Source organism: Heterodontus francisci, chromosome 33, assembly GCF_036365525.1.
Source record: "Heterodontus francisci isolate sHetFra1 chromosome 33, sHetFra1.hap1, whole genome shotgun sequence".
NCBI classification, from domain to species: domain Eukaryota; kingdom Metazoa; phylum Chordata; class Chondrichthyes; order Heterodontiformes; family Heterodontidae; genus Heterodontus; species Heterodontus francisci.
In genome coordinates this window covers 21,860,515-21,886,839 of record NC_090403.1, presented here as the reverse complement: position 1 = coordinate 21,886,839, position 26,325 = coordinate 21,860,515, and the positions used below count along the sequence as shown (strand labels likewise).

Sequence of the window (26,325 nt, the reverse complement as noted above, 5' to 3'; positions counted from 1 at the left end):
CAAAGCATTAGTTCAGATAGGCTGTTTACAGACTGAAAATTGAACAGCCGCAAGTACAAACATGAAAAAAAAGTGGGTAAGCAAACTGAACAAACGAAGACGAAATAAAATAAAATAAACAAAAAAAATTTAACAAAAGGAAAAAGAAAAAAATAACTGAAAATAAAAGTAAAATGGAGCCTGTCATGCTCTGAAATTATTGAACTCAATGTTCAGTCCGGCAGGCTGTAGTGTGCCTAATCGGTAAATGAGATGCTGTTCCTCGAGCTTACGTTGATGTTCACTGGAACGCTGCAGCAATCCCAGGACAGAGATGTGAGCATGACAGCAGGGGGGAGTGTTGAAATGGCAAGCAACCGGAAGCTCGGGGTCCTGCTTGAGACTGAGCGGAGGTGTTCCGCAAAGCGGTCACCCAGTCAAAGAAAGTCAGAGAAAGTTGTGATTACGTTCTTGCTTTTGTCTGTAAGTGTGCCTCTCCCTGCAGCGTAGTCTGTACTATTCATCAATGCTATTTCAGTAACGCTCTCGTGGTGTAAGCCCCAAGTATGTACCACTTAGAGTGTATTGGAATTGGTTGTGTGGTTGATCGTGAGGAAGAAAGTTGTTGACTGCTGGAAGATATCAATGGACTGGTCATGTAGGCAGAAAAGTGGCAAGTGGAGAAGTTTGAGGTATTGCATTTGGGGAGGGCAAACAAGGCAAGGGAATATATAACAAATGGTAGGATACTGAGAAGTGTAAAGGAATAGCTGGATCTTGGAGTGCATGTTCATGATCCTTGAAAATAGCAGGACAGGTAGAAAGGTAGCCTAGTGGTAATGTTACTGTACTAACAATCCAGAGGCCTGGACTAATGCCTCAGAGACCCGAGTTTAAACCTCACCACGGCAGCTGGTGAAATTTAAATTAATAAATCTGGAAAAAAAGCCAGTCTGAGTAAAGATGATCATGAAACTGCCGAATTGTTGTAAAAACCCATCTGGTTCAGTAATGTCCTTTAGGGAAGGAAATCTGCTGTCCTTACCTGGTTTGGCCTACATGTGACTCCAGGTCCACAGCAATGTGGTTGATTCTGAAATGGCCTAGAAAGCCACTCAGTTGCATCAAAAACACTACAGAAAAGTTGAAAAAGAGTAAAACTGGACGGACCATTAATATTGATACAGGCACCAGAAATGACAAAGGCACACCCTGGCCAGTAAAGACTCCAAAGTCCTCATTAACATTTGAGGACTTGTGCCAAAATTGGGAGAGCTATCCCACAGATTAGTCGAGCAACAGCCTGACATAGTTATACTCACCGAATCGTACCCACAATGCCCCAAACTCCTCCATTACCATCTCTGGGTGTGTCATGTCTCATTGGCAGGATGGACCCGGCGAAGGTGGCAATGCATTGGTATTCAGTTAGGAGTGAGTGGCCTTGGAGTCCTCGGCATTGACTCCGGACCACATGAAGTCTCATGGCATCAGGTCAAACATGGGCAAGGAAACCTCCTGCTAAATACCACCTACCACCCTCCCTCAGCTGATGAATCAGTGCACCTCCATGTTGAACACCAGAAGCACTGAGGGTAGCAAGAGCACAAACTGTACTCTGGGTGGGGGACTTCAATGTCCATCACCAACAGCGGCTTGGTAGCAGCACTACTGACCAAGCTGGCCAGGTCCTGAAAGACGTATCTGCCAGATTAGGTTTGCAACTCCTGAAGAGAGAACCAACAAGAGGGAATAAAAACTACTTGACCTTGCCCTCACCAATCTGTCTTGCTCTACCCTTCACAATAGACTCAGAGCATAAGTGGGATGTGGTAAGTAACACTCCTTAGACTCTTGGCTCACTTTTGATGCTGTTATAGGATTATGGTGGCCCTGCAGTAAATAGCGAAGATATATCAGTCAATAAAAACAGGGTTGTAGCCTGACTGAGCAGGCAACTGAGCAGTTTGGAGAGAGCAGTCCTGCAGAGTTTGTGTTGCAGATGGAGATTGGTAGCAGCAATCCAGGAAAACCCTGATCTTTATGCCAACTTGGGGAGAGGGTTAAGTAGAGTGTAGTTTGTACAGTTCTTGTGTTTCTGTTAACACAATGTGCAGTCCCTCTTCATGTGATTGCATCGAGCTAATTCTGTCAGTGCCTGCATCATGTTGGAGCTTGCTTCCAAACAGCAGAATCTGCACTGCAAATCAGCTGAACAAAATAATTAAATGTGTGGCACAATTATCCTGGCCATATGGTGGAATAACTAAGAATTCTTTTTGACTGATTGATTTGGTGTCTGGAATACTCCGAAGAAGTAAGGGACCTCCTGGAAAATTCTGCTGAGCAGGATAATGGAGTAGTTTCCCAGTGACTGGCAGTAAATGCATGTCCTGATGCCAAGCTACCCCATCTAAATCAACAAAGTGCCAGGTTTGATCCTCAGGCCCAGTCACTGCAGGGTTAATGCTCGAATGCCCATTATTCACAGGTGAATGTCAGCAGACTATTTGGTCTCACAAAGCATCACTCTGACCTCACTTGTGCTTCCCCACAAGAGTCGCTGGATCATGATCACGAGTGGGAACCCTGGATAATATTTTTTCTCCCCCCCCCTTTGGAACCAGAGCTGCAGAGGCTGTTTGTAACATCCCAGAGGGCTGTATCCACATAGCCGCCTCCAGGGAAGAAGAAATATTTGCACTCCCCACGTTAATTAACTAATGGTGAGTCTGTAATGTTGGAAAGGCTGCTGGACTCCATTGTCACTGAGCTTTTGCTCAGCCTGGAACTAGGACGTGAGCTCATAACCAGAATGCTCCCCCATTTGCTGCCCTGGCTCATTTGGGAGACAGTGGCGTAGTGGTAGTGTCACTGGGCTAATAATCCGGAGGCTCAGGCTAATGTCCTGGGGACACATTCAAATCCCACCATGACAGCTGGTGGAATTTAAATTCAATTAATTAATAAAATTCAGTTACTTAAAAGAAATCTGGAATGAAAGCTAGTCTCAGTTTCATGGCACCATTACTATCATTGGTTGTCATAAAAACCCATCTGGTTCATTAATGTTCTTCAAAGAAGAAAATCTGCCATCCTTACCTGGTCTGGCCTACATGTGACTCCAGACCCACAGCAATGTAGTTGACTCTTAACTGCCCTCTGAAATGGAAGCTGTTCAGTTCAAGGGTAATTAGGGAGGGGCAACAAATGCTGGCATTGCCAGTGATGCCTACATCCTGTGAAACAAAAAATAATCCTCTTTCAGAACATCACGGCTGGGGACTGGATCTTGGTTCTCACTTTGTTGGATTTGAGGGAGGTTAGCACTGAGCACAAATCAACCCAATACTGGGGCATTGCATTCTGGCTCCAACTCATCAGCACTGCCATCTTTGTTTCGCCATTCTGAAGTACGGTCAAGCTGTGCATCTTTTATATATTTTACAAAGCTTGGAGGATTGATGCATTCCACCATCCCTCTCTAACGATGGTTGTTATCTTGGGTGTTTCGGTATTGATACAGATCCTGAACTTTCTACCACAGTATCTTCTGCTGTAGAGATAATCTACAAGTCACAAACATCATCTACAAATCAGTGATTGTTCGGCATTCTGCCTGTGCCAGAGACCAAAGATTAGCCTCACTCGTTGCTACATCCCTTATCATTTGAGTATTGTGTAGAAGAAATAAGATAATAATAGACAACTTTGTCTCACCTTGCTGTTTGCTTTAAGCCACCTTGCGAAGCTGCTGGTTGTATATACTGCATGATGTGAAATTCTGTCGAGCTCTTCATTGAGGCAGGCAAGTCTTCGATGTGTTGCAAGACCTCATTTTTTTTAGCTTAGTGAGCTCGAGGCGAGACTTACAGCAGAATCTATTTACTCAGCAAACAGAGACTATTTGAACAATGTCTCTACAAACTACAGCAAACAGAACTTGTGACTTAACGACAGTAAAGTCTCCCAATGAAAATAGGATTATTTCTCCAGCAAAATTCAGTGAGTGGGGGATAGTTACATAATACAAATTACGTGCCTAAAATCAGTCCCAGTCACTTAAAGCCAGGCATGATTGATGGAATTACCCAGTTATCTCCCTCAACTATTGTTGACGCTATATTCGGCCTTATTTTAAACAGTCTTTTGGGAGACTGAACCAAACATTAGCTTAAAATCAGTGCAATTTATGAATGGATTATGAGAGAGGGATTGGCGCCTCTTAAAAAGGGGTGACTATAAAGAATGTACATACATATGAACATACGAATTAGCATCAGGAGTAGGCCACTCGGCCCTTCGAGCCTGCTCTGCCATTCAATGAGTTCACAGCTGAACTAATTACTCCACATTTCCACCTACCCCTAATAACCTTCCTTAGCAATAACCTAATCAGTGACACTCCATTTGGGTTCCGCAAGGGCCATTCAGCTCCTGACCTCGTTATAGCCTTGGTTCAAACATGGACCGAGTATGGCATCAAGGAGCCCTAGCAAAACTGAGGTCAATGGGAATCAGGGGGAAAACATTCAACGGCATTACCATCGCTGAATCCCCCACTATCAACATCCTAGGGGCTACCATTGACCAGAAACTGAACTGGAGTAGCCATATAAATACCGTGGCTACAAGAGCAGGTCAGAGGCTAGGAGTCCTGCGGTGAGTAACTCACCTCCTGACTCACCAAAGCCTGTCCGCCATCTACAAGGCACAAGTCAGGAGTGTGATGGAATACTCTCCACTTGCCTGGATGGGTGCAGCTCCAACAACACTCAAGAAGCTCGACACCATCCAGGACAAAGCGGTCCGCTTGATTGGCACCCCATCTACAAACATTCACTCCCTCCACCACTGACATACAGTGGCAGAAGTGTGTACCATCTACTGGTACACTGATGCACTGCAGCAATGCACCAAGGCTCCTTAGACAGCATCTTCCAAACCCACGACCTCTACCAACTAGAAGGACAAGGGCAGCAAATACATGGGAACACCACCACCTGCAAGTTCCCCTCCAAGTCACACACCATCCTGACTTGGAACTATATCGCCGTTCCTTCATTGTCGCTGGGTCAAAATCCTGGAACTCCCTTCCTAACAGCACTGTGGGTATACCTACCCCAAATGGATTGCAGCAGTTCAAGAAGGCAGCTCAACACCACCTTCTCGAGGGCAATTAGGGATGGACAATAAATGCTGGCCTGGCCAGTGACGCCCACATCGCATGAATGAATAAAAAAAACCCTTGCTTATCAAGAATCTATCTACTGCTGCCTTAAAAATATTCAAAGACTCTGCTTCAACTGCCTTTTGCGGAAGAGAATTTCAAAGACTCACGACCCTCGGAGAAAAAATTTCTCCTCATCTCTGTCTTAAATGGGTGACCCCTTATTTTTAAACAGTGATCCCTAGTTCTAGATTCTACCAAATGGGGAAATATCCTTTCCACATCTACCCTGTCAAGACCCCTCAGGATCTTATGTGTTTCAATCAAGTTGCCTCTTACTCTTCTAAATTCCAGCAGATACAAGCCTAGCCTGTCCAATCTTTCCTCATAAGACATCCCGCCCGTTCCAGCTATTAGTCTAGTAAACCTTCAAAGCATTTACATCCTTTCTTAAATAAGGAGACCAATACTGTACACAGTACTCCAGATGTGGTCTCACCAAAGCCCTGTATAGCTGAAGCATAACCTCCCTAATTTTGTATTCAATTCCCCTCGCGATAAATGATAACATTCTATTAGCTTTCCTAATTACGTGCTGTACCTGCATTCTAACCTATAGCGATTCATGTACTTGGATACCCTCTGCATCCCAGAGCTCTGCAATCTCTCACCATTTAGATAATATGCTTTTTTATTCTTCCTGCTAAAGTGGACTATTTCACACTTTCCCACATTATACTCCATTTGCCTCTTCACAAGTTATTTATTTTATTTTATTTAGAGATATAGCACTGAAACAGGCCCTTTGGCCCACTGAGTCTGTGCCGACCATCAACCTATTACTTTCCTACCTATCTTTGCGTCATCAGCAAATTTAGCAACCATACCTCCGGTCCCTTCAACTAAGTCTTTATATAAATTGTAAAAAGTTGAGGCCCCAGCACAGATCCCTGTGACACACATCTTGCCAACCAGAAAATGACCCATTTATTTATTTTTTTTTATTTTAGAGATACAGCACTGAAACAGGCCCTTTGGCCCACCGAGCCTGTGCCGACCATCAACCACCCATTTATACTAATCCCATATTCCTACCATATCCCCACCTGTCCCTATATTCCCCTACCACCTACCTTACTAGGGGCAATTTATAATGGCCAATTTACCTATCAACCTGCAAGTCTTTGGCTGTGGAAGGAAACCGGAGCACCCGGCGAAAACCCACGCGGTCACAGGGAGAATTTGCAAACTCCACACAGGCTGCACCCAGAATTGAACCCGGGTCACTGGAGCTGTGAGGCTGCGGTGCTAACCACTGCGCCACTGTGCCTACTCTGTTTCCAGTTAGCTTGCCAATCTTCTATCCATGCCAATATTTTAGCCCTGCACCATGAGATTTTATTATCTGCAATAACCTTTGATGTGGCACCTTATCAAATGCCTTCTGGAAATCTAAGTACAATACATCCACCGGTTCCCTTTTATCCACAGCACATGCAACTCCCTCAAAGAACTCTAATAAATAGGTTAAACATGATTTCCCTTTCACAAAATCATGTTGATTCTGCCTGATTACTTTGATTTTTTTCTAAATTCCCTGCTATAACGTCTTTAATAATAGCTTCTAACATTTTCCCCAAGACAGATGTTAAGCTAACTGTCCTGTAGTTTCCTGCTGTCTGTCTCCCTCCCTTTTTGAATAAAGGAGTTACATTCGCTATTTTCCAATCTAACGTAATCTTCCCCTAATTTAGAGAAGTTTGCAAAACTAAAACTAATGCATCAACTATCTCACTATTATAGAAGCATACACAGCATAGAAAGAGGCCATTCAGCCCATTGTGTCTGTGCCAACTCTTTGAGAGCTATCCAAGTAGTCCTATTCGCCTGCTATTTCCTCATTGCCAGTGTTCCCTTTGCAGCAACCTGGTGCACAAGTCACCCTTTAAATTGCCACGCAAAAATATTTAAAGGGCCCAAATGCTTAAACAAATTGCCCACACAATACAAAAAAGAAATTAAAGGGTGTATTGCCCACAGCCCTGCAAATCTTTCATTTTCAAGTATTTGGCCAATTCCCTTTCATAAGTGACTATTGAATCTTCAACCACTCTTTCAGGTAGTGCATTTCAGATCATCATAACTTGCTGTGCAAAGTGTTTTCTCCTCATCTCCCTTCTAGTTCTTTGGCCAATTATCTTAAATCTGTGTCCTCTGATAGCTGATCCTCCTGCCAGTGGAGATAGCAACCCCTATTATGTAATCATGCACATGACAAGAACCCAAGTGTCAGTCTCATATCACTGTGCTATAGTAGTTTATATAATACATCTCCCTGATACATAGGAGAATGATCTCTACCCTAATCATTAATCGAGTGTTTTACCCTCTGCTCAAATAAATCTTCATGTCTATTTGACAATGTTTCTCTTCCATTCTAATGTGTCTATTAACAAACCTCAGTTTGGTAACTGAGACATTGGTTTGAGCTCTGGTGTCCTGCAGCAGACTACAGCCGTGTAAAAACTCTGTATTTCTGTTTCTAGCTGAACTCTGGTTATGACCGTTCTCGCTGCCTCGCTTTTGTCCACGATCTGTGTGATACACGTGCCACTTACCCAATGCCAGATGAAAGCCTAGACATCATCATCCTCATATTTGTACTGTCAGCGATACATCCAGATAAGTAAGTACAGCTGCCCTCGACCATGTATAGTATTGGTGTCCTGAACCATGTCTACTGTATATGACACATGTTCTGGACCTTGCTAGTGTATAGTACTGTGTCTTGGACCTTGTATAGTACTGGTGACCAGGGCTATGTCTAGTGTATAGTACTGGTGTCCTGGACCATATAAATTACTGGTGTCCTGGAACGTGTATATTATTGGTGTCCCGGGCCCTGTAAAGGACTGGTGTCCCGGGCCCTGTAAAGGACTGGTTTTCACGGGCCCTGTAAAGGACTGGTGTCCCGGGCCCTGTAAAGGACTGGTGTCCCGGACCCTGTAAAGGACTGGTGACCCGGGCCCTGTAAAGGACTGGTGACCCGGGCCATTTCTAGTGTATAGTACTGGGATACTGGACCATGTACATTGTGCTTGGTGAGTATGGAAGCATAGTGGTTAGGTTACTGGACTAGTAATCCAGACATCTGAACTAATGATCCAGAGACATGAGTTCAAATCCGATCTCGGCAGCTGACAAATTTAAATTCATTTAACCTGGAATAGCCTGGAATAAAAAACTAGTCTCAGTAATGGTGACCACGAACTACCAGATTGGTGTAAAAATCCATCTGATTCATTAGTGTCCTTTAGGGAATGAAATTGGCTGTCCTTACCTGGATGGCCTACGTGTGACTGCAGAGCAAAAAAATGTGGTTGATTCTTGACTGCCCTCTGAATTGGCCTAGCAAGGCACTGAGTTGTACCTAACCTCTACAAAAAAGTCAAATAAGAATAAAACCAGATGGACACCAGCATCATCTCAGACACTGGACACAACAAAAGGACACCCAACCCAGTCGACCCCACACGGTCTTGTCAATAACATCCCAAGGACTAGTATAGTACTGGTGTATACTCACAGAATCATACCATTCAGCCAATGTCCCAGACTCCTCAACATCACCATCCCTGGGCAAGAAAACCACCTACTGATCGCCACTTACTGCCCTCCCTCAACTAATAAATCAGTTCTCCTCCATGTTAAATACCACTTGGAAGAAGCACAGAGGGTAGCAAGGGCACAGAATGTACTGTGGGTAGGGGTCTTCAATGTCCATTTCCAAAAGTGGCTTAGTACCACTACGAATGACCGAGCTGGCCGAGTCCTGAAGGATATATCTGCTACGCTGCGGCTGCGGCAAATGGCAGAGGGAAGAACCAACTTGACCTCATCCTCCCCAATCTACCTGTCAGTGGGGCATCTGTCCATGGCAGTATTGGTAGGAGTGAACACAGTACAGTCCAGTGCTTGAGGAGACAAAGCCCCGTCTTCACACTGAGGACACCCTCCATCATGTTACATGGCACTACCACTGTGCTAAATGAGATACATTCAGAATATCAGAACAGATTTAGGAGCTCAAAACTGGGCATCCATGAGGTGCTGGGGGCCATCAGCAGCAGCAGAATTGTACTCAGCCACAATCTGTAACCTCATGGCCTGGCATATCCCCCACTGTACCATTATCATCAAGCCAGGAGACCAACCCTGGTTCAATGAAGAGCGCAGGAGGGCATGCCAGGAGCAGCACCGGGTATACCTTAAAATGAGGTGTCAACCTGGTGAAGCTACAACCCAGGACTATCTGTGTGCCAAACTGTGGAAGCAGCATGCGATAGATAGAGCTAAGCGCTCCCATAACCAACGGATCAGATCTAAGCTCTGCAGTCCTGCCACATCCAGTCATGAATGGTGGTGGACAATTAAACAACTAACTGGAGGAGGTGGCTCCACAAATATCCCCATCCTCAATGATGGGGGAGCCCAGCACATCAGTGCGAAAGATAAAGCTGAAGCATTTGCAACAATCTTCAACCAGAAGTGCCAGGTTGGTGATCCATCTCGGCCTCCTCCTGAAGTTCCCAGCATCACAGATGCCAGACTTCAGCCAATTCGATTCACTCCGCATGATATCAAAAAATGACTGAAGGCACTGGATACTGCAAAGGCTATGGGCCCTGACAATATTCCGGAATAGTACTGAAGACCTGTGCTCCATAACTTGCCAAGCTGTTCCAATACAGCTACAACACTGGCATCTACCCTGCAATGTGGAAAATTGCCCAGGTATGTCCTGTACACAAAAAGCAGGACAAGTCCAACCCGGCCAAATACCGCCCCATCAGCCTACTCTCAATCATCAGTAAAGTGATGGAAGGTGTGATCAACAGTGTCATCAAGCGGCACTTGCTTAGGAATAACCTGCTCAGTGACGCTCAGTTTGGGTTCCGCCAGGGCCACTCAGCTCCTGACCTCATTACAGCCTTGGTTCAAACATGGACAAAAGAGCTGAACTCAAGAGGTGAGGTGAGTGACTGCCCTTGACATCAAGGCAGCATTTGACCGAATATGGCATCAAGGAGCCCTAGCAAAACTGGAGTCAATGGGAATCGGGGGAAAACCCTCCGCTGGCTGGAGTCATACCTAGCGCAAAGGAAGATGGTTGTGGTTGTTGGAGGTCAATCATCTCAGCTCCAGGACATCACTGCAGGAGTTCCTCAGGGTAGTGTCCTAGGCCCAAACATCTTCAGCTGCTTCATCAATGACCTTCCTTCAATCATAAGGTCAGAAGTGGGGATGTTCGCTGATGATTGCACAATGTTCAGCACCATTTGTGACTCCTCAGATACTGAAGCAGTCCGTGTAGAAATGCAGCAAGACTTGGACAATATCCAGGCTTGGACTGATAAGTGGCAAGTAACATTCGCGCCACACAAGTGCCAGGCAATGACCATCTCCAACAAGAGAGAATCTAACCATCTCCCCTTGACATTCAATGGCATTACCATCGCTGCATCCCCCACTAACCAACATCCTGGGGGCTACCATTGACCAGAAACTGAACTGGAGTAGCCATATAATTACCGTGGCTACAAGAGCAGGTCAGAGGCTAGGAATCCTGCGGCGAGTAACTCATCTCCTGACTCCCCAAAGCCTATCCACCATCTACAAGGCACAAGTCAGGAGTGTGATGGAATACTGTCCACTTGCCTGGATGGGTGCACTTCCAACAACACTCAAGAAGCTCGACACCATCCAGGACAAAGCAGTCCGCTTGATTGGCACCCCATCTACAAACATTCACTCCCTCCACCACTAATGCACAGTGGCAGCAGTGTGTACCATCTACAAGATGCACTGCAGCAACGCACCAAGGTTCCTTAGATAGCACCTTCCAAAGCTGCGACATCTACCAACTAGAAGGACAAGGGCAGCAAATGCATGGGAACACCACCACCTGCAAGTTCCCCTCCAAGTCACACACCATCCTGACTTGGAACTATATCGCCGTTCCTTCACTGTCGCTGGGTCAAAATCCTGGAACTCCCTTCCTAACAGCACTGTCGGTGTACCTACCCCACATGTACTGCAGTGGTTCAAGAAGGCAGCTCACCACCACTTTCTCAAGGGCAATTAGGGATGGGCAGTAAATGCTGGCCTGGCCAGCGACGCCCACATCCCATGAATGAATAACAAAAAGTCTACCGTCAATCATCAACAAAGTGATTGAAGGTATCATCGACAGTGCTATCAAGCAGCACTTACTCATCAATAACAGGCTCAGAAGATCACTTGGCCCCAGACCTCATTATAGCCTTGGTTTGAACATGGACAAAAGAGCTGAATTTTCGAGGTGAGGTGAGTGACTTCCTTTGACATCAAGGCAACATTTGATCGAGCGTGGCATCAATGAACCCGAGCAAAATTGAAGTCAATGGGTATCAGGGGAAAAGCAGTCCACTGGTTGGAGTCATACCTAGAACAAAGGAAGATAGTTGTGGTTGTTGGAAGCCAATCATTTCATCCGCAGGGTATTGCTGTCGGAGTTCTTTGGACCAGTGTCCTAGGCCGAACCATCTTCAGCTACTTCATCAATAACCTTCCTTCCATCATAAGGTCAGAAGTGGGGATGTTTGTTGATGATTGCACAGTCTTCATTTCGATTCACATCTCTACAGATAATGAGACAGTCCATTCCTGCATGCAACAAGACTTGGACAACATTCAGGCTTGGACTGATAAGTGGCAAGTAACTTTCGCAAAGACCATCTCCAACAAGAGAGATCTGAACATCTCTCCTTGACATCCAACTGCATTACCATCGCTGAATCCTCCATTATCAACATCCTGGGAGTCACCATTGACCAGAAACTTAACTGGACCAGCCATATAAGTACTATGGCTGCAAAAACAGGTCAGAAGCTAGAAATTCTGTGGCGAGTAACTCACTTCTTGACTCCCCAAAGCCTGTCTGCCATCAACAAGGCACAGGTCAGGTGTGTGATGGAATACGCTCCACTTGCCTGGATTACTGCAGCTCCAGCAACATTCAAGAAGTTTGACAGCATCCAGGACAAAGCAGCCAACTTCATCAGCACCCCATTAACCACCTTAAACATTCACACCCTCCACCACTGGCGCACCGTGGCAGCAGTGTGTACCATCTACAAGATGCACTGCAGCAACTCACCAAGGCTCCTTCAACAGCAACTTCCAAACCCGTGAGCTCAACTGCCTTGAAGAACAAGGCAGCAGACGCGTGGGAACACCACCACTTGCAAGCTATCCCTCCAATTCGTACACCATCCTGACTTGTAAATATATTGTCATTCCTTCTGTTTTGCTGGGTCAACATCCTGGAACTCTTTTTTAATGCGTCAGATAAGACGAAGGATGAAATAAAACTGCGGAGTAAAACAGCTTTGAGATAAGGTGAGGCAGTGCTTCTGGAGAGAGAGATCAAGTGTGAACATATGGCAGTGCATGGCACTGAATATGACTCTCAGGATGTGGTGAGAGCAGCAGTCCGAGGAACATTGTATTTCTCGGAGATACCTGTGATCCTGGGTGGATTCAAAACATGAAGGATGGGACTTCACTTGGAATCCATGTGGAGTAAGTCAGAGTCGGAGACAGTCGCTGAGGGAGGAGATTTGGCTGTGAAAATGAGTTTTGGTAGACACCTTATCAAACACCAGGAGAGAAATAGAAAGCAATGAAGGTGAACAAGGTAAAAGAGACAAACGGAAATCTCATCGGAGAGAAGAGCAGAACTTGTTTAAGGTAGGCTTTCTGGAAGAGAAGTGGCAATGAATTGAACACTAAAATAAAAGCAAAATACTGCAGATGCTGGAAATCTGAAATAAAAACAAAGTGCTGGAAATACTCAACAGGTCAGGTAGCATCTGTGGAGCAAGAAGCAGAGTTAATGTTTTAGGTCTGTGATCTTTCATCGGAGTTCAGGGTTCTGATGAAAAGTCACAAACCTGAAACGTTAACTCTACTCTCTCCACAGATGCTGCCAGACCTGCTGAGTATTTCCAGCACTTTGCTTTAATTTCAGTTTTCCAGCATCTGCGATATTTTGCTTTTATCCTGGAACACTCTAACAGCGGTGTGGGAGCACCTACACCACAGGGACTGCAGCAGTTCAAGAAGACAGCTCACCACCACCTTCTCAAAGGCAATTAGGAATGGGCAATAAATGCTGGCCGAGCCAACAGCACCTATATCCTATGAACATATAAAAAAAAATGTCCAGTGTATAGTGCTGGTGTCTTGGACCATATCACAGGCTGACTTAGGGTGTATTGGACAAATACTGAACTGTTTCAAATCTGACACTATTTCTCCTATTCACTTGTCTTTCTTTCTCCCCCTCGCTATTTCTTTCTGTTAATCCGTCTTTCCCTTTCTCTTTTTCCCGTGCCCTCTCTCCACCCTCATCCCTCCCTCTCTTTTTCCACCTCTCTCTGCAGAATGCAGACTGTTATTAAGCGGTTGAGTCAACTTCTGAAACCAGGAGGGATGATTCTCTTCAGGGACTATGGGCGTTACGACATGGCACAGCTTCGATTTAAAAAAGGTAAGGGCTCTGAGCTGATCCCCTTCATTAACTTATATTGGAGTATAATCTGCTAAAGCCTCCTAGGCTTTTACTGAAATTATAACATTGCAAAATTCATATCATTTTTGCACATATTACTTAAGCACTGTAATGACACAAGCAGTTGGAATAACTCAAGAGTTTGTGATGTATCGGGGAATTGTGGCTCTGCATCTTGTGGCACCAGTGCATAATGCAAGGACTCAGAAGATCATTGTTTGATTCTATATTCAAGATGACAGTGTCTCTGCATTAGCGATGGAAACATAGGACATGGATGATCCATGTGTCAGTGTCGAATCACTACTAGCAACTTGACAAAATTGGCACGACAGAGGCCTCTCAGCTGCCTCCTCAGTGGTGGAAATGTGGGACCTGTGTCTCAAGGAACAAACTAAAAGTGGGTAGCCTTCATCGTTAGAAGTTAAATTACTCCCCTATGCCAAAATATTAGCAGGTCACGCCTATTATTTACTCCACAGAATGGCCTCTAAAGAAAGGCCTGTTACTTTTAACTTGTTCCGAAAGAGAAACTGCAACCTCTAACAAACTTCTATTGTTCTAACTTACTCCAGAGGTGGCACTGAAACCTCTAAAGAGAGGCCTGTTATTACTTCCTCCACAGGTATTCTGTAATCTTATTTCGCCTGTTTGACCAATCACAGGCTGACAGCTATACCATTCCCTCTGTCTCAGCATGAGCAATGCCATGGGTGATTCAGTGCTGTTTAGATTAGATTTTTAGATTAGAGATACAGCACTGAAACAGGCCCTTCGGCCCACCGAGTCTGTGCCGACCATCAACCACCCATTTATACTAATCCTACACTAATCCCATATTCCTACCAAACATCCCCACCTGTCCCTATATTTCCCTACCACCTACCTATACTAGTGACAATTTATAATGGCCAATTTACCTATCAACCTGCAAGTCTTTTGGCTTGTGGGAGGAAACCGGAGCACCCGGAGAAAACCCACGCAGACACAGGGAGAACTTGCAAACTCCACACAGGCAGTACCCAGAATCGAACCCGGGTCCCTGGAGCTGTGAGGCTGCAGTGCTAACCACTGCGCCACTGTGCCGCCCCTTTATAATCAGGATATGTTTCTTCTCTTAAATGTAATGAGTTAAAGCTTTGATGTCAAACTCCCCTGATGGCCTGCTGGGTAACAGCACCGCTTAGTGTGGCACAGAGCTATACAGACTACAAATCTCAAGTTTGGTCTGTGCTGAGTGAGGGACCTGTTGGAATTGTAGCCCGAATGAGCCCATGCCTTCGGGGGAGAGAGAACAAATAAAAACCTGACTCCGTTTTCATTGAAAACACAGATTTTACATAACTTGACATCTCAACATTAGTCACTGTGACAAAGCCAAATTAAAACAAGATTATTTTCAGTGTGGCAGCTTGAGAGCACTGCTAAAATAATCCAGGAAAAACCATATAATATTCAGAAACTGAAAAGGAAACTAGTTAACCTGAAGATATGTTATCAAAAATAAAAGAATTGACAGGGTTAGGGACTAGCACCTGTTTCTGGGCCTGTGCCAACTGATGGACACTGGTTCTACAGTAGGATATATGTACCATGTGTGCTGACTGTGTTTTGTCTTGGAAGGAAAATAAGTTCTCCGACAGGCCATGGTATTTGAATTGGTGACTCTGCACTCCTCTAACTCTGCTCCTCTTCTCCCTCCTTTCAAACCCACTTCATTGACGAAGTGTTTGATCACCATTCCTAATCTCTCCTTATTTTGCTTGATGCTGTGGCTGCAGGCGCAGTGTTGGAGAACTATTAATATTGTACCATTATTTGAGAAGGCTGGAGGGGCTGAACCAAGCAATTACAAGCCAGTCTGCCTAACTTTGGTGGTGGAAAAAAGTCTGAGGCATAGATTAATCAAGGGCAGTCAGCATGGATTTGTTCAGGAAAGGTCGTGCTGACCAACTTGATTGAATTTTTTGAGGAGGTAACCAGGAGGGTCGATGAGGGTAGCACATTTGAAATAGTCTACTTGGATTTTAGCAAGGTTTTTGATAAGGTCCCAGATGGCAGACTGGTCAGAAAAGTAAGATGGGATCCTAGTTGATGAGTATTTTTGTGACTGGTAGGCTGTTTCCAGTGGGGTTCCGCAGGGCTCAGTACTAGGTCCCTGGCTTTTCGGGTGTATATCAGTGACTTAGACTTGCATGTGGGGAGCATGATAAAGGAGTTTGAAGATAGAAAAATTGGTCATGATAGTGAGAAAGAAAGTTATAGACTGTGGGAAGGTATCAATGGACTGGTCAGGTGGGCAGAAATGGTTAAGGTATTAGTTGGGGTCAGAATAAGTGGGAATGAAATAAGATCCAAATTAAGTTTTCTGTGCATCTATGTGAATGCGTAGAGTGTGGTAAATAAGGTTGGTGAGCTGCAGGCACAGAGAGCCACATGGGAATATGATGTTGTGACGGCATTGGAGACCTAGCTCAAAAAAGGGCAGGACTGGGTAAATATTCCAGGGTACAATGTGTTCACGAAAGATAGGGAAGGAAAGAAAGGAGGTGAGGTAGCAGTACTGATTAAGGAGAGCATTACAGTGCTGGAGAGAGGGGCTGTCCTAGAGGGGTCACGGACAGAATCTATTTAGATAGAGCTAAGAAACAATAGAGGTACCATTAAACTATTGGGTGTGTTCTATAGGCCATCGTCTTGTGGGAAAGACATAGTGGAACAAATTTGCAAGGAAATTATAGAGAGGTGCAAGAACTACAGAGTAGTTATAATGGGGGACTTTAATTATCCTAATATAGACTGGATAGTAATGGGCAGAGAAGGGGAAAAGTTTATGAAGTGTTCACGAGAATTTTCAACGTCAGTATGTTTCTGGCCCAGTGAGGAAGGAGACACTGCTGGATCTGGTTCTGGGGAATAAGGTGAATCAAGTGTTATTAGGGGAACATTTAGCGAACAGCGATCATAGTATCGTAAGGTTTAGGGTAGCTATGGAAGAAGACGAGGAGAAATCCAGAGTAAAAATAATTAATTGGGGAGGGCCAACTTGAATGGGGTGAGAACAGGTCTGGCCCAGGTAAATCGGAATCAAAGATTGGCTGGCAAAACTGTGATGGAACAATGGGCTGCCTTCAAAGAGGAGATAGTTTAGGAATAGTCGAGGTACATTCCCACGAACAGGAAAGGTAGGACAAACAAATCCAGAGCTCCCAGGATGACAGCTGTGATAGAGAGTAAGATAAAACAGGAAAAGGGTGCGTATGACAGATGTCAGATGGATAATACAATTGAGAACCAGGCTGAATATAGAAAGTTCAGAGGGGAAGTGAAAACAGAAATGAGAAGCAAAGAGAGAGTCTGAGAAGAGACTGGCAGCTAACATAAATGCGAATCCAAACGTTTTCTATAAGCAAATAAATAATCAAAGGGTGGTAAAAGAGGAGTGGGGACGATTAGGGACCAAAAAGGGAGATTTACGCATGGAGCCGGGTCATGGCTGAAGTACTAAATGAATACTTTGCATCTGTCTTTAGCTAGGAAGAAAATGTGGCCCAAGTCGTTGATAGAGAAGAGGTAGTTGAGACACTGGATGGGCTAAATATTGATAAAAAGTAGTTATTGGATAGGCTGGCTGTGCTTAAGTTGATAAGTCACCAGTGCTGGATGAGACGCATCCAAGGACACTGCAGGAAGTAGTGTGAAAATGATGGAAGCACCGGCTATAATCTTTCAATCCTCTTTAGATACAGGGGTGGTGCCAGAAGACTGGAGAATTGCAAATCTTACACCTTTGTTCAAAAAAGGGTGTAAGGATAAACCGAGCAACTACAGGCCAGTCAGTGCAACCTCGGTGGTGGGAAAGCTTTCAGAAACAATAATCCAGGACAAAATTAACAGTTACTTGGACAAATGTGGATTAATTAAGGAAAGTCGGTGCAGATTTTGTTTAATGAGGCTCATGCAGTTGATGGGGTCTACACGGACTTCCAAAAGGCATTTGATCAGTGCCCCATAACAGGTTTGTTAGCAAAGTAGAGCTCATGGGATAAAAGGGACAGTGGCAGCATGGATACGAAATTGGCTGAGTGACAGGAAACAGGAGTTGTTGTGAACGGTTGTTTTTCGGACTGGAGGAAGATACACAGTGGGATTCCCCAGGGGTCAGTGTTAGGACTCTGCTTTTCTTGATCTTTATGATTGACCTAGACTTAGGTATACAGGGCACAATTTCAAAGTTTGCAGATGACACAAAATTTGGAAGTATTGTGAACTGTGAGGAGGATAGTGATAAACTTCAAGAGGACTTCGACAGGCTGGTGGAATGGGCGGACAAGTGGCAGAGAAGTGTGACGTGATTCATTTTGGTAGGAAGAAGAAGAGCGAGGAGCAGCAATAAAGAATAAGGGATACAATTCTATATTGGTGCAAGAGCAGAGGGACCTGGGTTTATATGTGCACAAATCATTGAAGGTGGCAGGGCAGGTTAAGAAAGCAGTTAATAAAGCATATAGGATCCTGGGCTTTATAAATAGGGGCATAGAGTACAAAAGCAAGGAAGTTAAGCTGAACCTGTACAAAACCCTGGTTCGGGTTAACTGGAGTATTGTGTCCAGTTCTGGGCCCAACACTTTAGGAAGGATGTGAAGGCATAAGAAAGGGTGCAGAAAAGATTCACAAGAATGATTCCAGGGATGAGTAATTTCAGTTGCATTGATCGATTGGAAAAGCTCGGGCTGTTCTCCTTGGAGAAGAGAAGATGAAGAAGAGATTTGATAAAGGTGATCAGAATCATGAGGGTTCTGAACAGACTAGATAGGGAGAAACTGTTCCCATTGGCAGAAGGGTGGAGAACCAGAGAACACCGATTTAAGGTGATTGGCAAAAGAAGCAATGGCGACATGAGGAAAGGCTTCTTTATGCAGCGCACGATTAGTATCTGGAATGCTCTGCCTGAGAGTGTGGTGGAGGCAGATTCAATTGTGGCTTTCAAAAGAGAATTGGATTATTATCTGAAGTAAAAAAAATTTCAGGGCTACAGGGAAAAGGTGGGGGCGTGGGACTAGGTGAGTTGCTCATCTAGAGAGCTGGTGCGAACATGATGAGCCGAATGGCCTCCTTCAGTGCTGTAACCATTCTGTGATTCAATTCGGAGAAGTGTGATGTAATGCATTTGGGATGGGCAAACAAGGCAAGGGAATGCACAATAAATGGTAGGATACTGACAAGTGTAGAAGAACAGAGGGACCCTGGATACAGATCCTTGAAGGTAGCAGGACAAGTAAATGTGATTGAGAAGGCATCCAGTATACTTTCCGTTATTAGCCAAGGCATAGATTATAAGAACAGGGAGGTTATCCTAGAACTATATGAAACATTAGTTAGACCACTGCTACAGGACTGTGCACAGTTCTGGTCACTGCATTACAGGAAGAACGTGATCACACTAGAGAGGGACAGTGGAGATTTACGAGGATGTTGCTAGGAATAGAGAACTTTTGCTCTAAGGAAAGATTGCATAGGCTGGGGTTGTTTTTGGAACAGAGGAGTTATGGGGAGATTTAATTGAGGTGGATAAAATTGAGGGGCCTAGATAGAGTGGATAGGAAGGACCTATTTCTGTTAGCAGAGAGGTCAATATCTTGGGGCATAGATTGTAAAATAATTGGTAGAAGGATTGGAGGGGAGTTGAGAAAAGTGTTCACTCAGACGGTGGTGGGGGTCTGGAACTCGCTGCCTGACAGGATGGTAGTAGCAGAAATCCTACTCGCATTTAAAAAGTACTTGGACGTGCACTTGAAGTGCCGTAACATACAAGCTTACGGACCAAGAGCTGAAAAGTGGGATTAGGCTGGGTAGCTCATTTTCAAGTGGCACAGGCATGATGGTCAGAAAGACCTCCTTCTGTGCCATAAATACTCTGTTAATTTTTCTGTGTAGTTACGTTCCTGTGAAGATCCTTGTGCTGTTTTACTATGTTAAAGATGCTATTCATATGCAAGTTGTTTGTACAAAGTAGCTGCCAGTGGAAGTAGTCATTTCAAAATCTTCCATTCTCCACTTCTGAGCAGCAATGAATTAATAGGGCAAAATTGTCTGTCTACTGGCTATATTAGGGTGGCGCAGTGGTTAGCACCGCAGCCTCACAGCTCCAGGGACCCGGGTTCAGTTCTGGGTATTGCCTGTGTGGAGTTTGCAAGTTCTCCCTGTGACCGTGTGGGCTTTCGCCGGGTGCTCCGGTTTCCTCCCACAGCCAAAGACTTGCAGGTGATAGGTAAGTTGGCTTTTGTAAATTGCCCCTCGTGTAGGTAGGTGGTAGGGAATATGGGATTACTGTAGGGTTAGTATAAATGGGTGGTTGTTGGTTGGCACAGACTCGGTGGGCCGAAGGGCCTGTTTCAGTGCTGTATCTCGAAAAAAAAACAATAAATAAATAAAATTACCCACTGTTTCATCAGACCAGCTGAATTCATCAGTATGGAGAAGTATTGTGGGAGAGTGGAAGTGGTGTAAGTTTGTGGTCAAGGAGGACACATACTGGGATCTCAGTGTTGCATGTAAGCTTTGTAATACCCGGACAGTGCTTAATACAGTGGAAAAAAAAATCCCATTTTCCTGCCTACCACTGATGCCCTGCTCACTTCAATGAGTAGACTGTTCACACAGTAATATGGAAGTTGGTGCTGTGACAAATAAAATGTCAAACAGCGAATCGGTCAGGTCACTGGGTGTTGAGAATTGATATAGTAAACATTCTATTTATTGCATGGTTTAGTGAAAGGTCAATGACCTGCAGTAACAGACTCCATAAGACACATACCACTCTTCCCAGCCCACTTCAGAGTTATTTGCTGTGATGCAGAAATGGTGCATTTTGCTGCTGGACAAATGTTGAGTTTTCCTGACTGATGATTCAGACTGAAGTAGTCACTGTATCCATTCAAATTGAATACATGTTGTTTCTGAGATAGATCACTACAGTGTTTGAAGCCTTCACATGGAATTTATAAAGGAGGCGGGGTTTTCTTAATGAGCATTTAATGAAAAATCCTAGAAACCTGGTTCAAAATTTGTCGGAACTGCGTACAGAGGGAGTTAGATACTACCCTTTCAACTCTGAAGCCTGCAAATGTCTGTCTACTGGCTATATGGGTCCTGTCTGCAATGCATCTAAATCTAGTCCCTAGTGGGACAGAGCCCACTGCCCACGAGCTAGCAATCTCACTGACAGAGGCCACAGCATGCAACAATACCACATGTGTGTAGTGAAGTTGTTTTGAGGTTGGATCAGGCATGTTGCTTGAGCAGCGTTAATGTGCTCTATAGCTGGCTGTGCTGCACCTTATTCAGAAATGCTTCATGCTGGCACTGTGTTACAAAATTGGCAGAGTTTCCTACTTCCAGTGAGACCCTGTACCCAGACTGCCACAAAAACAACAACATGGGCAGCAGTGCTTTGGATTCCATTCAGTGTCCTGTCTGTTTTCTGCTGAAGTTTCCTTCACTGCTTAAACTGTTCCCATAATCATAATGAGTGAATCCGATTGATGAGTGTTTTCAGTAGCTGCAAGTTGAAATGCTGCAGTTCATTTAAAATTAAATCAGCTAAGCATTTTAAACCCCTGTATTCTCTCTCCAAATGCCACTTCCATTCCTGATTGTAGGTCGCTGTCTATCTGAAAATTTCTACGTTCGAGGAGATGGAACTAGAGTTTATTTCTTCACACCAGGTACTCGTGCAGTGTTTGCAGTTTAATCTCTAGCTTTTTTTTAAAGAATGGGGGAGTTTAGGGGAACTGCTGCATAAAAATCGGCAGTGATTTGATCCACTGTTCCTATTGCAAAGTGCCTACTTTTTTAATTTGTATTAAGATCCTGTTTTATTGACCTGATCTCTTCCTAATATTGTCATTGCTGTCACTCTAGAATGTGTACTCCAAGCAGTTACCCTCTTGATTTAACACAGCCATGATAGATATATTGTTACGCTTCAGCCTCTAAGTCAAAACGTCATGAATTCAAGCTCCACTCTAGAGACTTGTGCGCATAATCTCGACTGACACTTCAATGTACTATTGAGGGAGTGCTGCATTGTCGAAAAGGCCTCTTTCAGATGGGACATTAAGCTGAGTCCCCATCTGCCCTCCTAGGTGGATGTAAAAGGTCCCGTGGCACTGTTAAAAATGCTCTGATGTCCTGGCCAATTTTTATCTCTCAACCAATGTCACTAAAATCGACTATTTGCTCATTTATCTCTGTGACTTTGCTGTGTCCAAATTGGCTGCCTCATTTCCCTACATTACAATAGTGACTCTATTTCAAAAAGTACTTCATTGGCTGTGGAACGCTTTGGGGCACCCTGTGTTCATGAAAGGTGGAATATAAATCCAATTTTCTTTCTTTTAAAGTTACTACTCCCAGCCAAGAAGAGATTTATTGGAGATTTTTAAACTAATGAAGGGCTTTATGAAGGTGAATAGGGAGAGACTATTTCGACTGGTCGGGGAGTCAGTGACCAAGAGTCATTAATTTAAAATTGCCGTTAGGAGAGTGAGGAGAGAGATTAGGCAAATTTCTTTTAGTAGTGGGCATGTTTTCCATAGGGAGTGGTTGAGGCACAGACCGTTGCATCTTTAAAGGGCAAAATAGATAAATATTTAGGTACAATCTGCAGGGAGAGAGCACACCAGTGGGATTAGTTTTGGATATTCTAGCACACACACACTGATCTGAATAACCTCCTCTTCTATTATAAACTTCTAAAATACCATTTATAAAATTACTAGGAGTGGGTTAGTGACTGCTATTCGATTCGAACATTACAGCGCTCACAAGGCCTAAACTCACTTAACCTGTACCACTGTCTCCTCCCTCCAGGTGAACTGGACGAGCTGTTCACATCTGCCAGCTTGGAGAAAGTCCAGAACCTAGTTGATCGACGTCTGCAGGTTAACCGTGGGAAGCAGCTGACCATGTATCGGGTCTGGATCCAGTGCAAGTATCGCAAACCCCTCCAGAAAGGAAAATGAAGATTCCTAACCCTATGGATCAGTCGCCTTTGAATGGCATTGAATTCACGGAACTGAATCAGGGTCTCAACAATATGTCGTCACTTTGGTTAGCCCTGCTGAATTGACGTAAACCCTCCTGCCCCATAATCATAACCATTATAAAGTTCAGTATCACTGCACATTAACTTCTGTCTGTTTATATACAGCAGTCTGTGGGTTACAGTCACCATATTCATACTTATTGTTTATTCTTGGAGGTGAAATCACTGGTCAATGTGTTAATCTGTTGAACATTTCTCTAGACTGTACAAAACTGACTCTCCATTCCCTCCAGCTTTCCTGTCAATCACCTCAACTTGCTGTTCACACCATTTTCTTCCATTCTTCAACACTTCTGCTATCTCTTGTTACGTGGATGTATGAGTGGGTCATTCAGCCCTTCAAGCCTTATTCTCCATTCAGTCACATCATGGCTGATCGGTACCTGAACTCCATTTACTCACCTTTGCATATATCCCTTGATACCATTAGCTAACAAAAGTCAATCAGTCTCAGTCTTGAAAGCTCCAATTGTCCCAGCATCCGCAACCTTTTGTGGAGAGGGCTTTCCAGATTTCTGCTACCCTTTGTATGGAAAAAGTGCTTCCTAGTTTCGTTCCGATATGGCTTAGCTCCAATTTTAAGATTATGCCCACTTGTTCTTGATTTCGCCTCCCCTGAAGAAACAGTTTCTCCATATCTACCCTATCAGATCCTTTTAATATTTCTGATACTTTGATCAGATCATTCCACAGTCTTCTGTACTCAAGGATGTGCTAGTCAATTACTGTAAGGAAACATTCTCTGCCCAACTGGTTTGCTTTCCTTTCCTCATTCACCCCTTTGTGTTGGTGTAAAGTCTGGTTGTTAAACTATGATGGTCTCAACGTTACAGGAAGATATTCACAATATGATTTTTCTGCTTGCTATCAAAGGGATTTAGACTGACTGCTCCCAACGGAGAACCCCATCTCAGCAACAAGGCTGAGGGGGGGCATCAAGTGATTCTCCCACTTCAATTTCAGGGAAGGCCTGGGGCCAGATCAATTGTTCACCACTTGCGGTAGCAGCAAAAGCATCTTAAAATAAGAAGTTTCACTCTCTACAAAAGATGCCTCAAACTGCAGGGGTTTGGGGTGGGTGGGGGGGTGGTTGGAGGCAGAGTTAATTCTTATTGGGAAAGGACACCACACAATGCCCACAATCTGTGAGCATTTGTCCACACCAGGGTTGACTGCGTGCCAAGAGAGTGTCTCAATGATGTTGTTATGCAAGTAACCCAACTGTCTCCCATTTCTGCGTCTGTATATGTTATTGTATTCTAACAAAGCACATCAAGCTATTCATGCTGATTGATACATACTACCAATGGCTATGAGAACTAATTCAAATATTGGTTTTAACTGTGTTTTTAGTAGTGGTGTTATAGTTGCTACTGTATATTTAGTAAATTCTATTTTTCCTTCTAAGTTGATATCCACTGATTTGAGCGAGTTTTCATATTTGGGTGTGTGTGCATCCCTGCTGTTCTGTGACACTGTGTGTTTTTGTGTGCATGTTTTATGACTGTTACTGTGTATACATTATATGTAAATGCCCCCTTGATGACATTGCCATCACCGAATTAATTCCCCCATCAACATCCTGGGGTCACTGTTGACCAGATGCCCAGTTGAACTAGCCAAATAAATGCCGTGGCTACCAGAGTAGATCAGAGGCTGGGTGTTCTGTGGCAAGTGGCTCACCTCCTGACTCCTAAAGCTCTCCACACCCTACAATGCTCAAGACAGGAGTGTGATGGAATACTTTCCACTTGCCGAATGGGCGCATCTCCAACAAAATTATCCAGGATAAAGCGGTCCACTTGATCGGCACCTATCCACTGGCTTGAACATCCAGTCCCTGCACCACCGGTTCACCATGGCTGAAGTGTGTACCAACTGCACGATGCACTGGAACTCTCCACAGTTTCTTTCTATCTAATAGCATTGAGAGTACCTTCACAACACAGGCTGCAGTGCTTCAAGAAGAAGGTCCTCCACCATCTCAACAACAACGGATATCCACCCAGCAAGTGGACTGCTTGTTCTGGCTGGTGTTGAGCTTGACTGTTGTTGTGTTACCTAGTGGCTATGTTACCAGACTAGCAACCCAGTTCAAATCTCACCTTGCTGTCATGAGCTTGAACTCAATAAATCTGAATGAAGTACTTTTGAAGTGTTGTTACTGCTGTAATGTAAGAAACACAGCAGCCAATCTGTGCACAGTAAGGTCCCAAAAACAGCAATGTGATAATGACCACATAAATTTTTGTTGGTTGACAGATAACAATGATTAAAATGCTGGGAGAACTCGCCTGCTGTTTTTCAAGTAGTTCCATGGAATCTTTTAGATTCAATATATAGACAGTAACAGTACAGTTTTTTAATATTCATTCTCAGGATGTAGGCGTCACTGGCATGGCCAGCATTTATTACCTATCCCTGTTGAGAAGGTGATGGAACCTTCTTGAACCACTTTAGGTGTTGGTTGAGGGATAAATATTGTCCAGGATACTGGGGAGAACTCCTCTACTCTTCAAAGTAGTCCCATGAAGAGGAGCGGTGAAAGTGAAAGATGCAAATCTTGGCACACATCATACCCAATCAATCAAAGTAGTAATCAACCAAGTCAGTGAACGTAGGGTGACAGCCAAAACAGTAGAATACGAGTTAGGAATTTGTGATCAAACTGCAGAGCAATGGTCAAACTGCGCTTTGAGCACTGTGACTGATTCTGATCGCTGAGAAAGATTTGCATGCTGAAAAGAGCCATGAGGCTGAACCTTACAGGTGAAGGTTTAAGTTATTGGAGAAGATTTGAGAAAAGAGGTGATCTTACAAACGTTTGTAAACTAATTAACGGAACGAGAAAGGTAATCGCAAAACTAAATCCTGTGTAGGACATGGAGTCACAGGCTTAAACTAGTAAAAGATAAATTTAGAATTGATGTTAGGAAATTTTTCTTCACACAGAGTAATTGACACTTGATATGGACTCCCAGATTGTGTAGTGGAAGCAAACACTGAAATTATTCAAGAGGCAATTCGAAGCAGCAATAGGCATTTTGTAGGGGAACTTTATGGATGATTTTTAATTTGTTGAAGTGTAGGAGCAGTTTTGTTTATAACCCCTCCTTAATTGCACAGAGATGGTGTTGATAGGGTGTCTTGAACCATTTAGTCCTTTTGCTGACAGTGCTCCTACAATGGCATTAAGTACAGAATTACAGGTTTCTGACTCATTGACAATAAAGAGATATGTGTCCAAGTCAGGATGGTGCCTAACTTTGAAGGGAACTTGTAGGCGATGGTTTTCATACAGTCTTGCTGCTTTTACACTTCTTGCTGGTAGACGTTGCCAGGCTTGGAGGTGCTGTTGATATAAGTTGGTGGGTTGCTCCAGCTCATCATGTAGATCATGTGTACTGCAGGCACAGTGCACGAGTAGTGGACAGACACCCAGCAAGTGGACTG

At 44.1% G+C, this 26,325-nt stretch overlaps 1 protein-coding gene across 1 annotated transcript in view; it reads left to right on the top strand.

Moving 5' to 3' along the window:
• mettl2a (methyltransferase 2A, methylcytidine) overlaps positions 1-25,161 on the top strand; it is a 46,151-nt gene extending 20,990 nt beyond the window's left edge. The window contains exons 6-9 of the mRNA XM_068013164.1: positions 7,696-7,835; positions 13,636-13,742; positions 21,425-21,490; positions 22,638-25,161. Of these exons, the coding sequence (XP_067869265.1) occupies positions 7,696-7,835; positions 13,636-13,742; positions 21,425-21,490; positions 22,638-22,789 (465 nt within the window). The 3' untranslated portion in view covers positions 22,790-25,161. The remainder of the gene's footprint in view (positions 1-7,695; positions 7,836-13,635; positions 13,743-21,424; positions 21,491-22,637) is intronic.
• Positions 25,162-26,325: the final 1,164 nt, after the last annotated feature.